General features: G+C 36.5%; 1 protein-coding gene across 1 annotated transcript; it reads left to right on the plus strand.

The window, feature by feature from the left end:
* Window positions 1-12,722: 12,722 nt before the first annotated feature.
* LOC111908772 (L-cysteine desulfhydrase) lies at window positions 12,723-14,767 on the plus strand. The gene is made up of 2 exons (XM_023904580.2): window positions 12,723-14,238; window positions 14,462-14,767. The coding sequence occupies exon 1, from the start codon at window positions 12,842-12,844 to the stop codon at window positions 14,222-14,224; it is 1,383 nt and encodes a 460-aa protein (XP_023760348.1). The 5' UTR covers window positions 12,723-12,841; the 3' UTR covers window positions 14,225-14,238; window positions 14,462-14,767.
* The last annotated feature ends 153 nt before the right edge of the window (window positions 14,768-14,920 follow it).

Genomic DNA, 14,920 nt, shown 5'->3' on the forward strand with positions numbered 1-14,920 from the left:
TTAGCCTCTAGATCTAGGCATGATTGAGCTCCAGGAGCTTGGATCTACTGCCTTTATGGAGCCATATTGCATGAAAGCCCTAGATCTACTCTTTTGGTGCATTTTGAGCCCTAAAACCCTCATGGGTGATTATTTACACGTAAAGTTGGAAACTTTATGTGTTAATCAGGCCCTAGAAACCCAGATCTATGAATGACATGAGCTGGATTCAAGCAGAATCGCGTGTATAGTATTTGCTGATGGGTTTTGGTCCTAAGAACATCCTATGTGCTCATACAAACCCTAATGCTTGGATCTAGGTTTCTCTATTGTACATGCAAGTTATCCAAGACTATAAACCCTAATTCTAGCATATGGAAATCGATATTAACATATACTTAGGTTTAAGATATTACCTTGATTGTTATGTAGCAATAACAATCCCAAATCTCCTTGAATTGACTTTGGAAGGCTTAGAGTCACAAGTGTCACTCCTCTAATGGCTTACAAACACCATAAGCAAGTGGAGAAGGTATAAAGAGAGAGGAGAGAGGTAGAAATTCGTCCTTAGATGCTCTAGGGATCAAGTGCATGAAATCCTAAGGCCTTAGGGGTCTTTATATAGGGTTGGGATTAGGGTTTCAGTCCTTATCCTTATCTAGTTACTTGCCCATCAAGCAACCATAAGATAGCCTTGAAAATCCCTATCTCTTGGACCTTGAACGATTTTAAGGATATCCTTATCCTTGAATTCGTCCATCCTTCAACAAGGATAACCATTGCCCTATTTTGCAACTATCACATAATTACAATTCAGCCCCTCTAGTTTAATTAATTACACTTGATCACAAAATTAATTCTTAATTAATTATTGACCAATATTAATTAAACAAATATGATTTCTCCTTTAATATATTATTCTTATAACATATTAATAAATCATAATAACCTCTCTCTTTATTTATTTCTCCAATCAAGTTGCTTTGGTGAAGGCAACCCAAAAGGACCATGCACCATCGGGTCAAGGATATACCAAAATAGTTATGGACTTAGACACTAATCCAACAGTCTCCCACTTGGATAAGTCTAATAACTATTATGCGTATGACTTCAGATCCTGATCTGTAATCGTAGCTTTCCAAAGCCGCTGTCAACTCTGATCATATCAGATACGCGTGTCCTTAGATAAGGGATCATATATTCCTCCATTCTAGATATCATATGAGATATGATTTCAAATCATTCTCTTTGTACTATATCTCGATTCCCGATTTATGATGACTGACTAATTGAACAAATCAAATTAGCCCTAGCCTGGCCGAGCATTTACGTTTCTTATCACAAAATCATCGAGGGGCCCAAAGATATCGCTTTTATCCTACTTTGAAAAAAAGGAACGGATAAACTTTGATACAATGCTTGCTTGCACTTACTCACCGAATCACACACAACAATATGTTTTATAACACCAAGTTACTAGTGCGTTTACATATTATCAATGTGCAACCGATTTGCAAGATACAACTCACACATCTCGGTTTCAAGAATATAAGATGTTATCGTCTCACCAATCACTCGTGATACAATCCATGGAGTGATCCAAGTGAGCGTGGGTTTAATCTAATGCTCAAATCATATTCATAAGCACTCATGAACGTTGCAGCAAACCTTTGCTATGTCTAATACGCTCAAGACAATCTACAAACCAATTCATGACAGTCTTCATTCATACTTACTTCCAACGTATGACTAACTGTGGTCCGTTTGAATAATTCGATTATTCTTAATAAATTCAATTATTCTGGAAGTCAAAACATGCAAATGTGAAACACAATAATAATACTAATCCCATATGGCCTCAAACCTTTGAGTATAAATAAAACGCCTTTTATTTATCACCATATTGATTAATCATTATTTGTCGTTTCAGGTAATCAACTTCTTACTTGAATTATTACACTTGTCCCATGCTCCTAGCATGCACACAATGTTAACCTATGGTTCTTACTTTGTGAAATAGATCAAATTGAACACATTTCCAATCTTTCTCATTTCACAACTCCAAATCCTTTTTCCATAAGTGAAAGAATATCAAATTCTTGCTACTTATAGAATATGCTAGATTCTAACATTTTATGCAATGATCCTTTCGTAATGTCACTGCACCAAAGTCACAAAGACTATTGCCAATGATATTACAAAGTCCTCTATCGGAGATTGTTACAAGACAATTCCATAGACGTGATGTCTCTCACTCAAAGTACATTCTTTGAACATCCTTTTGCATAGAAGTTTCTAATCTAGTCATAGATTTCTCAATATTCAATTCCCAATATGGACACACTTCCATATGTTCCATATGACAACTCATTCTTAATAGAATCTTTTCTATTCATAATAAAGTCGATATGGTCCATCCAATATGGAAACATTTCCATATTTTCCAATACTATACTTCCAACTACTCACAAGCAACCAATCCTCGTCGAACTTTGGATTGTCCTTTGATAGTTGTTTAATTATTTTAGTCGAAACCAATTCTAGTCCCTTTTCCCTCTAAATGCGCTCGACATTTGGAAAATTTTAGAATGGTCAAACATTAAAGCATTTGCAATCGATCCTATACCCGAAGCGTATGGGACACGACGCATAATGTTTTATTTGCTATGTTCTCAAAATTCGAATTGTGAAGAGGAATGCCGTAATCATAATCGAAATTTTAAGAACACACTATGTACTCTTGACTAAATTTATTAACATTTCTCAACCTAATCCTTTAGATTTGAAACGAAGCATAATATTCTCTCCCTTAATTATAGCAAAACAACTTTACAACCCTTACAACTTTGCAAGGTATAACTCTTGTTTTCTATAATTAATATTGCCAACTTGCAATACATGCCTTAATAATCATACAATCATAACTTTTATGCTCCCACTATCATGATGATTATTATAAAACATAACACTTATGGTCCCACTAGCTTTGACATGTATTCAGAAACAGCTTAACTTTCAAAAAAACAATGCTTATTGAATTTCTTAAGTTCATGTTTCTAATACTTAGTGCTTTGATAATCTTTTATCAAGGCTTCTTGAACTTATACACCTTTGCCTTAGATAGTTCATATGTGTGTGTAAACAATTGCCAAACCTCACAATTCAAATTATGGAAAGGGATATCGTAACCATAATCGAATTCGAGAATGCAATTTTACAATCACTATCTTCCTAAAATCTTTCTTAGTGAAAGCATTTCCTCACAATCATTTTCATGAAGGAGGAAATCTTATGACACTTAGATTTAAACGGTGTATGTGTTCCTATCCATGTGAATTTGTCAAAACCAAAGTTCACGACAAATTCAACCTCATATGGATCGAACTTTCTTAATCTCGATTTCTTGCCTTATGGTAGCACAGCTGCCCACCACGTCTTCCAAGTAGCTAAGCAACTCACCTTTTCCTATCAATGTACCTTTCATTGTTTAAGGTGCCTTGCCTTTTATGCATTCAAAATGAGAATTCATAGAAGTCTCATGCATAATTAACTCAATTGGAACAACACAGAAACCAAATAATGTCAACATGATAGGTTGTAAACCTCAACCCGTGTGCTAGTGATGATTGATAAGGTTTATTTGATTTGTTCTTGAAACCTTTCAAGACCAATAAGACTCCCACTGACTCCTTGACATATAAGATTCTCTTGTCAATGAACATTTCTTGACAAACAAATATTCAAGAGTTAGTGTAGTTTTTATCAAAACACTTCATAAATTGGTCCTAGTTGGTCTTTGTCTTATTCAAGACATCACAACTTTCCACATTTGATGAATGTTATAAACCTTTAATACTTTTCACTCATTGTCACAATCTTAACTTTAAGACTTGTTATTGGAACGAAGTATGATAGACTTCTTGATTTAACCATTTCTTCAATTCTTGATTCCTCTTCTTAGACATACAATTGTACTAAGACTCACTTAGATGATCAATTGAGATATGGTTCTTAATCATTAAGACCTATCATAAAGCATAAAAGCTACTCTCCCTTCTTCTTAGAATGGAGAAACTTTTATCTTTCTGCCTACTTGATTCTTCTTATTCGTTCTACTATTGATTTAAACCTTTTTTCAATCAATCTAGAATTACACTTAATCTTGTAAGTATAATCATATTTACTAAACCTTTAGTAAATCATGACAAATATCTTTGTTACTCTTATGGTGGACTTGATCAACACACAACTTTGTGTATTCGATCTCCAAGTCCTTCACTTGACACTTTGTCAATGAATTTGTCTAATTTCCAAATATGAAATTTCTCATTCATCGTGCAACCAAGTTGCATGATTCCAAGTTTCTTTCCAATTGAAACTTGGGTGATGAGAAACTCTCCATATTTGGTAAATTCTCGACTTTCCATAAATAACATAATAAGAACCAAATCCATTATTGCTAATAATAGAAACATTCAAACATCAATTTTTCATGTACGCCATTGCAAGGATAAATAATATAAAATCAAAATTTATTTTATTGCGGAAATTTTTTTTCCTTACAATGCAATTCATTGAAAAACTATGCTAATACAACAATCTTATTCTAACTCTAAGTAGTAGCTCAAGAATCTAATCTTCGAGAAATGCGATCGAAATCCATTCCTTCATGGTTAGATTTTGCTCACTTCTTCCCTTAAGCTTCCTTTTCTTTTCTTTGATCCTACAAAACATCAATTGTAATATTATCACATTATGTATTAAGAATCTAGAATAGAAACTTAAAAGAGTTAGTCAATGGATATTATCTAAAGCAAAGCCATACGTTTTGACTCTCCCATCTCTTAGATCTCTTAGGTAAATGGGGCAGCTTCGTCTCCAATGCCCTTTCTCTTGGCAATAAAAGCAGATTGACCCTTTTGGAACATGACATGGAACTACTTCAGACATTGTCTTTCTCTTATGATCAAATTTTTCGATCATAGCATGTCTTTCGTTGCCATTGTCTATATCCATAGAGATCTTGAAGGCAGATTCACCAAACAACTTTGCTTTTCTATTGCGCCAAACCATTGTTGATTCAGCAGAAATAAGCATATAGGTGAGATCTATAAGGGTCACGTCGCGGTTCATCATATAGTACTCTCTTAAGAACTCACTATATGAGTTAGGAAGTGACTGAATAACCCAATCAACAACCATTTCCTTACAGACAACGGATCCCAACATTCTTAACCTATCAATGTGTGACTTCATCCCTAGGACGTGTGCACACACCGACTTTCCTTCTTTATGTTTACTTGCCAAAAGGGCTTGAGTGATCTTGAACTTTTCAAGCCTTTGAACTTGTGGGTTAGGGAGAATAATCGGAGGAGGAGGAGGAAGTGAAGCATGATTTCTTGTTCCTCGATCGAATCGTGGAATATCATCTTCATGTGGAAAGCTTGTTCCAAGGGATTTGGGAAGGCCATAGTTGTCGAACTTTGACATCTACAAAATAGGAGAAACAAATTTAAGTTAGTTGATAGATTGAGTCCTTAGTAAATCACCCAAATGAGATACTAAGGCTAGGACCCAACACAATATCCTACAACTCGGGAGAGGGATGCCGTAACCCTAATTGCAGAATATTTGAAGGTAAGTGAATGACGATTCACTAATTTCCACCATGAAAAACGAAAAAGAAATTTAAGTTTTAAATCTATGAAAACTCCTAGATCCTTTGAGATTCATTGAACTTTCAATGGCATGTTTAAATCTCGATATGCCCATCTTGTTTGTGATTGGGATGCCGAGGATCACAAAGCGGGTGTGAATAACCATGCAAACTTACATGGTGCCCTCACATGTTACAGTCACCTATTCGATGTGCCGGTAAACCACACACGCTCCACCGAACTATGACAAACATTGAGTCACCCTTTGCTACCTTTGCTTAGAACCATTTAGTGTGCCGGTAAACCACACACGCTCCACTAACGTCTTTGCAAGGGCACAAAGTGTAATTTCATGGAATTGCATCAATTTACTTTTGCCTAAGTAACTAAGATTGAGAATTTTATGAAATCATTTACTTACTTTTATACTTCATTATAATTATAATGGAAGGTTTTGTCATATCCTACCCGTTCAGCTAACGACCCTCCACTAGTCAAGAGTGCGGTGGGTAAGAGTGGATACCCATTCAATCACCATTTTATAGGCAATTTCCTTAAACGCCCCTTATAGACCAGCTTCGTGAATGAGACCCACTAACGGTAAGACTGACTTTTACTCATACATATATATAATGTTAGACTTTTAATGTATATATATATATATATATATATATATATATATATATATATATATATATATATATATAGTATAGGGTGTATTTACACTTTTAAAATACTAGGTGGTTTAATTTAACAATTATACTTTTAATTCAATTAAATTGTTAACCTAAACTTTTATGGATTTATTAAACTTCTTTTAATTATACACCTTAATTAATTAATAAAACCATAAGGGTGTGATTTGAACTTTTTCAAAACTATACTAGAGTTTTAGAATTTAACATTCCTAATTAAACTTTTAATCAACTTTTAAATTCCAAAACTTGAGGGCAAGTTTTGAAACATTTCAACACATTAGAGTTTAGAATTTAAATATACATCAAAATTAAACCATTTAATCAAAATTTAAATTCCAAAACCTGAGGGCAAGTTTTGAAACCTTTTTCAAAACATTAGGGTTTTAACTATTTAAATTTCAAAACAACAAAACTTTTGGGTTCAAATTTAAACTATAAAACCTAAGGGGAAAATATGAAACTTTTCATAACAGCAAGGATCAACTAACAAATAATCTAAATTAACAATTAATCACATAATTATCCATATTTGACTTATTTTATGATTTCTTGCAAAACAATTTATCAATTTAGTCAAAATAATTAATCAATTATCACATAAGGAAACAATTATCTTATTAATTGATAAATATCTTCAATTAGATCAAGAATATAGTCAAATATATCATAAAATCGGATTTATATTGATCTAATATGATAAGGTAACTATCCATAAGCAAAAACAACAAGAAATCGCGAAGATACCCCCATCTGACGAGTTGACTCGTCGAGTCTGCATGGACTCGGCGAGTCCAGCCTCCAGAAACCAAAAAAAACGAATTTTTCAAACATGTCAAGCATCAATACAATAGAAACCAGTCTAGGCTCTGATACCACTGATGGGTTTTGGTCCTAAGAACATCCTATGTGCTCATACAAACCCTAATGCTTGGATCTAGGTTTCTCTATTGTACATGCAAGTTATCCAAGACTATAAACCCTAATTCTAGCATATGGAAATCGATATTAACATATACTTAGGTTTAAGATATTACCTTGATTGTTATGTAGCAATAACAATCCTAGATCTCCTTGAATTGACTTTGGAAGGCTTAGAGTCACAAGTGTCACTCCTCTAATGGCTTACAAACACCATAAGCAAGTGGAGAAGGTATAAAGAGAGAGGAGAGAGGTAGAAATTCGTCCTTAGATGCTCTAGGGATCAAGTGCACGAAATCCTAAGGCCTTAGGGGTCTTTATATAGGGTTGGGATTAGGGTTTCAGTCCTTATCCTTATCTAGTTACTTGCTCATCAAGCAACCATAAGATAAGCCTTGAAAATCCCTATCTCTTGGACCTTGAACGATTTTAAGGATATCCTTATCCTTGAATTCGTCCATCCTTCAACAAGGATAACCATTGCCCTATTTTGCAACTATCACATAATTACAATTCAGCCCCTCTAGTTTAATTAATTACACTTGATCATAAAATTAATTCTTAATTAATTATTGACCAATATTAATTAAACAAATATGATTTCTCCTTTAAAATATTATTCTTATAACATATTAATAAAGCATAATAACCTCTCTCTTTATTTATTTCTCCAATCAAGTTGCTTTGGTGAAGGCAACCTAAAAGGACCATGCACCATCGGGTCAAGGATATACCAAAATAGTTATGGACTTAGACACTAATCCAACATTTGCATGTGGCAGACTCGGCGAGTCGAGTCGCGAGTCCCTGAGTTTTTCCCCTTTTTCGTGTTGCGGGTTGGAGTAGTGAGTCATGGGGTGTGACTAAGTGGGTCGGAAGCCAGACTCACTCATGAAGTAACCCGGCGAGTCAATGCCATGACTCGGCGAGTTCAAGGCAATCTTCTTGCCTCAAGAACAGACTCGACGAGTTGTTCATACAGCTCGGCGAGTCTCAGCATAGAGTGTTCTTCGGATGAAGATGAACTCGGCGAGTTGTTCATACAACTCGACGAGTAGGATGAAGGACTATTGGCCTTTATTTTAGAAGGAGGACTCGTCGAGTCAATGCTTAACTCGACGAGTAGAGACGGGTTTATGGTCGGACAAAAGGATAGAGACTCGGCGAGTTGGCAAGTCAACTCGGCGAGTCGGGCCAACTGGCAGTTGACTTTGACTTTGACTCTTGATTGGTAAGGGGTAAATGGTCATTTTACCCTGAGGTCGGTTAGCAGTAATTGACTAAGGGTTTTGTGGGAATTATAGTCGGAGGATTTCCGGAGCGGCAGCAGCAGAAGACAGTCAGTTCCCACACAGATCATCAACTACTTTGAGGTGGGTTACCTTCCAGTAGCGGTGGGTCTATGGCCACAATGTCGGCCCACCAGTGGGAGTTGTATGTTAGATGATTGTCTTTGTGATATCATCTAGGTTTGCTACTACCTGATATGTTATATGCTAGCATGATATGTATATGTGATAGTAGTAGAGTTCGGTTGTTAGGACCGAAGGGTAGGTCAAACACTCTAGATATGTCTGACAGTATGTGATGATATGTTTATATGCTGGCATGGTATGTTATATGTGATAGCGGAAGTATGAGGGGAATAGTCCCCAAGTTCGGTCGTTAGGACCAAAGGGTAGATCGGACACCCCAGATATGTCTGATAATATGTTATGTTATGATATATGTGATAGTAGCAGTAGGGGGTGAAATAGTCCCCGAGGATCGGTTGTTAGGGCCGATGGGTAGTCAGCCCCCCAGAATGGCTTGACATGGGTAGTCAGCACCCCAAAACGGCTCGACACGGGTAGGTCGGCACCCCAGAATGGCTGTACCGGGTAGGTCGGGCACCCCATAATTGCCCGGTAGTGTGTATGATATATAATTGTATGGTATGTGGTAATATGGGGGAAACTCACTAAGCTTCATGCTTATAGTTTTCAGTTTTGGTTTCAGGTACCTCTTTTTCAAAGGGGAAGGAGCCGACACGGTAGCGGTACATCACACACACGCTTTGTATTCCGCTCTATGGGATTCTCCTGGGGTTTTGTACTCTGATAGTATTATGTTTTACGAAATGGTTTCCAGACAAACAGCATCTTTTATGAAATGTCATGATCCGTGAATGTTTTATTTATAATGTTTTGCAAATGGTATGTTTTAAAATGAAATTTTTGGCTCGTATTTTTGGGACGTTACAGATTCACATATAAATCACATGTGATTCACATATGAATCACATTTACATATGACATCATATGTGACTTACCTTTGATTTTCATATGAATCACATGCGATTTACATGTGAATCAAATAAGATTAATATGTGAATCACATGTGATTCATATGTGAATCACATGAGATTTACATGTGAATCAAATGTGATTTAATATGTGAATCACATGTGACTTACATGTGAATCATATGTGAATCATATGTGATTTACATGTGAATCACATATTAATCACATTTGATTCACATGTAAATCACATGTGATTCAGATGTAAAATCACATGTGATTTACACGTGAATCAAATATGATTAATATGTGAATTACATGTGAATCACATGTGATTCATATGTTAATTACATGTGATTCATATAGTAATTACATGTGAATCACATATAATTATTATGTGATTCACTTGTGATTTACATGTGAATATGTTATATTATATTCACATATGGATATATCATGTAATATTTACATGTGAATCCTAATGCAATATTCACATGTGAATATACCACATAACATTCACATGTAAATATCTAACCAACTAGAATTCCAAGGAATTGAGTAGTGAGAGAAATATTTTTTTGTATGTGTGTAAATGGTTACATTTCAGGGTGAAGAATAAATTTACCTTCCAGGAATAGGCTCCGAATTTGTAAAGGTATAGGGAAACCGACAGACTCGATGAGTGAATCATCGGTGGGGTAGGTGGACATAGAACTTCAATCAGAAGTCGGAGCCTATTCCTAAGATAATATATCCATGTTACACAACCTAAAACAAATCAAAATAAAAAATTATAATAATATAAACAAGCTAAATATGTGAAAAAATGATAATAAAAAGCTTATTTTTAAGATTTTCCACAACTACGGGATTCAATCAATGGGAGATGATCATTATTTGGGGGTTTCAGTCACATTCATTACCTGAAAGAAACGGAAAAAAGTAATACATCTACTTTATCAAGGGTAAAAATGTAAATTTGCATGAATAAAAGTAAAACCTAAAATCTTACTTTTGAAAGTAACTCTTGGCTTTCGGGAGGTTGTTTTTTCAAACTTTCAAGTAAGATTACAGTAAACAACTTTGGTCTTTCAGCTCTTAATGCACCTCTAATTACAACTGCATTTGTTCCAGAAGCTCTTGGTGTGAAGATGAGATTTTCTCTTTGACATCCCTTAAATATGTCGTTCTCAACTATGTCTTCAACACGACAAATCTGACAATTTCACACAATAAACACACTTAAAAGATAAAGTTTTGATAAAATACAACTAGTTTTCACCTCCTTTTGATCTATCGCCATCCATTCCGAATCTTTCATTTAACTACATGTTTTGCAGTACCACTAACTTAATCATGATGTTATGCAATCCATAAAGCATCAACCAAATAATCTGTACTACCTTTGTTTTGTTCCTTCCCTTCATCACGTCCAATTGCAAAATATTTTTGAAAGAAATAGAGAGACAATAGGAATAATGAGATAGAAAGCATCATAAGTGGTATGACCAACCAAAGTTACCCTGAACAAGCATACATCATTTCAATCTTATCAGATAAAAGTTATGAATTCACAGGGAAAAAGGTAATCAATCCAGCCACATTTCAACACAATGGAAATACGAAAAACAACAAACCTGAGATCGGATGCACCATGTATAACATGATAATTTGTGACAAAATGACCTTTAGGTATCCCAAACAAAGCCTGATCCAAATCCTTGAGGCACCTCCAACACATCCAGAGTAAACACATCCTGTCTAAACCGCATAATATTAAAGATCAGTTGATTCCACGAAATCAACAAGCCAAATGTAGGCAATTAAGGATTGTAAGTTCATAACATGTAGCTTTTTCTAATGATCTCATGAAATGAGCATTAAAATTTAAAAATATGTGCAAAAGTGTTGGATCATTTACGGTTATACTATACTACAAAAACAATTGTGCTTAATAACTCGATTTGATCACTATGTATCAAATCCAACAAACACAATGAAGGACATAAAACAAGTATCCATCAAAATTGGAACAAGAAAGCTAAATACCTGGAAACTAAATTGGTAATGTAGACGAACAGAAAGATTATTCTCCTAGAAAAGACGAACAATGGCGAGGTCAACAATCTGCAACTTCCTAGGCGCAACGACAATGAAAGCGGCAACTGAGTGCACATCGATAATGAAGACAGAGGTGGAAAGAGCTACTGAAGTGCAAATCACAAAGCACGAGTTCAGAAATTTATCCAGGAGGATCTGTGGGTAGATTGGCAGTCGACAATGGTAGAGGTGGCCGATGAAGGGAGGAGGAAGCCGATCGATAATCTGGTAGCCTAAATTTCACCTTGCAATGTGCTCGTCGATGATGAGACGACCTAAACAGAAAAGTCGCAGAATTTTATGGCTTAGAATTCAGATTCAAAGGATCTTAGATTTCAATGAGTCGTGTAAAGTCTTCACCTTTCTCGATTCAATGAATAGGAAGGAAACCATAGATTTCAGATGATGGATGTTGGTTCTTGGGCAACGATCGACGATGAAACTATAAGAGAAAGAGGGATGATGAGAAGAATACGATCGATGGATTTGAGAGAAAGAGGGCATCGATTGATTTGGGAGGAATGATCTTTTCAGTACCATAAATGCCCTTAGATTAATTTCAGAACCATACCCCCTTGTTTAATTTTCCATTTATCTACAAAAGTGCCATAAAAGATCTTAGCCCTTAATTGTTTTAATCTGATGGTCCACTTTTAGTTCTCGGGTTCTCGGAAAATTATAAGTTCTCAAATGATTATCTCTCTCTCTCTCTCTATATATATATATATATATATATATATATATATATGACTTTGAACACAAGAAATGTGATGATCGCACAATAAGGTTGGAGGGAGTGGTTCCGCACTCCCTCATGAAACCGCAATGACACGTAGGCGCCACCTCACCTGTTACCATAAAAATGTGGTTTCATACCACACCTAAGGAGTGATGCCACAATTAAGTATTATTTATTTTTTTTTTTAATAAATAAAAAGGACCAATTAAAAGGAGGTAAGAAAAAAGAACCGATTACGTTGTTTGAAAGAATGATCTCTTAGAACTTTCTACCGCACCAAGGTACACTTTCTGCCAATATGGTAAGAAGAGTGCTGTCCAGACCCCACCCCCTCCGTCTAGTGTAATGAACCACTCCCTGGTCTAATGAATAAAAAGAAAAAGAAAGGCATCCGGTTTCTGTCCGGTGCTAATTTGACACAAACAGTGCAGCCCTTCACATGAAACCCTAGGAACAAGATACAGAGAAAATGGGTGAAATTAGAACCCATAGAGACGACCCCGAAGAGAACAGCAACCATATCCATCTTCCGAAGAAACCTAAACTATCATCATTCATTACTCAATCCCAAATTCAACAAGAATTCGCCCATCACCAGCATGGCGTTGCCCGTCTAAACAACGGCAGCTTCGGCAGCTGCCCAGGTTCCATCATCGCAGCCCAGAAACGGTGGCAGCTCAAGTTTCTTCAACAACCCGACGATTTCTTCTTCAACCAACTACCTACCCAAATCCTCCGTTCCCGAACCCTAATCAAGGACATTATCAACGCCGATGACGTCTCTGAAGTATCAATCGTTGACAATGCCACCACCGCCGCAGCGATTGTTCTCCAGCAGGTTGGATGGGCATTCGCGGAAGGCCGTTTCCACAAAGGAGACGCTGTCGTCATGCTTCACTGTGCTTTCCAAGCCGTGAAGAAATCCATCGAGGCTTATGTGACCCGTGCAGGTGGCTCCGTTATCGTGGTACATCTTCCTTTCCCTATCAAGTCCAACGAAGAAATAATCTCCGAATTTAGAAAGGGTTTGGCAAGGGGCAAGGCCAACGGTAGGAAAGTTAGGTTAGCCATAATTGATCACATAACCTCCATGCCCTCTCTCATAATTCCAGTTCGTGAGTTGGTAAAGATTTGCAGGGAAGAAGGAGTGAGCCAGGTGTTTGTGGATGCTGCCCACGCGGTTGGTAGTGTCTCGGTTGATGTGAAGGATATAGGGGCTGATTTCTACGTCAGTAACTTACACAAGTGGTTTTTCTGCCCACCATCCGTGGCTCTTCTTTACTGCCGGAAATCTTCTTTATCCTCCTCGGAGCTGCACCACCCTGTGGTGTCGCATGAATATGGAAATGGACTCGCCATAGAGAGTGCCTGGATAGGTACACGGGATTACAGCTCTCAGCTGCTTGTCCCGGAGGTTATAGATTTCATCAACAGGTTTGAAGGGGGGATGGATGGAATTAGGGATAGGAATCATGAAGCTGTTGTTGAAATGGCAGAGATGCTGGCTAAGGCTTGGGGGACCAGCCTGGGGTCGCCTCCTGAAATGTGTCCTAGCATGGCCATGGTCGGCCTGCCTTCTTCATTGGGGGTTTTAAGCGATGGTGATGCTTCTAGGTTAAGAAATCATCTGAGAGACCAATTTAAGGTGGAAGTTCCTATACACTACCAGCCATTGAAAGACACAGCAGCAGCAGAGGAGGTCGAGGGTGGTAGTGCTGATTTTATCACCGGCTATGCTAGGATTTCTCATCAGGTTTACAACACCATTGATGACTATCTCAAATTCAGGGACGCTATCAACCAGCTTTTGCATGATAGTTTTAATTGCAAGATGCTTCCTTATCCTTCTTAGAGAGAATAAAGTTGGTATGTCATCCCCTCCCCTCTCCTCCCCTCATAAATAATCTTTTATCTCCAAATGACACAAGATATATAGTTGGTGAATTCATGCTTATCACTTTGTTGTATGAAAATGCTAACAACGAATATTATTTACAAAATAAATATCAACCTCATCTTATGTGAATGATAGGACAGCTTTATTTTATTAACATTCAGTATACATGATGATGGAAATCAAATTATGTAGGAAGGGAAGTTTGACATGACATACTTATGATGATGGGTGGGAGGTTGATATCTGGAAAAAGGGACGTGAAGTTCAGTTTCAGTTGTTTGTATTTTTAGAAAGACAGAGGAGGTCTACACTGGTTTTGTCACTTTCTTTTGGTACGTGAACAATATGACACAGCTTTTAGGTTTAAAGTGAGTAGCTAGCGTGTAGGAAAAAGGGAATTCTATTTTTATGATGCTGGTTGGCTCGTAAGTCATAAGAATAAGGAGGATGTGATTCTGATTGTGATTGTGATTGTGAAGAGGTTATTATGACTCTCAATCTCTTTTATTTTATGTTATGCATTTTGTAAATACTAATAATATGTTTGAAAACTACATGTAGTCAACCACCAAACTGTAATATCCAACAGGACAGAATATTTTTGGTTAAAGGAAATGAAATACATGATTCTTTGTTGAATGTTGATACTTT

This window comes from Lactuca sativa, chromosome 9 (assembly GCF_002870075.4).
Source record: "Lactuca sativa cultivar Salinas chromosome 9, Lsat_Salinas_v11, whole genome shotgun sequence".
Lineage (NCBI taxonomy): Eukaryota > Viridiplantae > Streptophyta > Magnoliopsida > Asterales > Asteraceae > Lactuca > Lactuca sativa.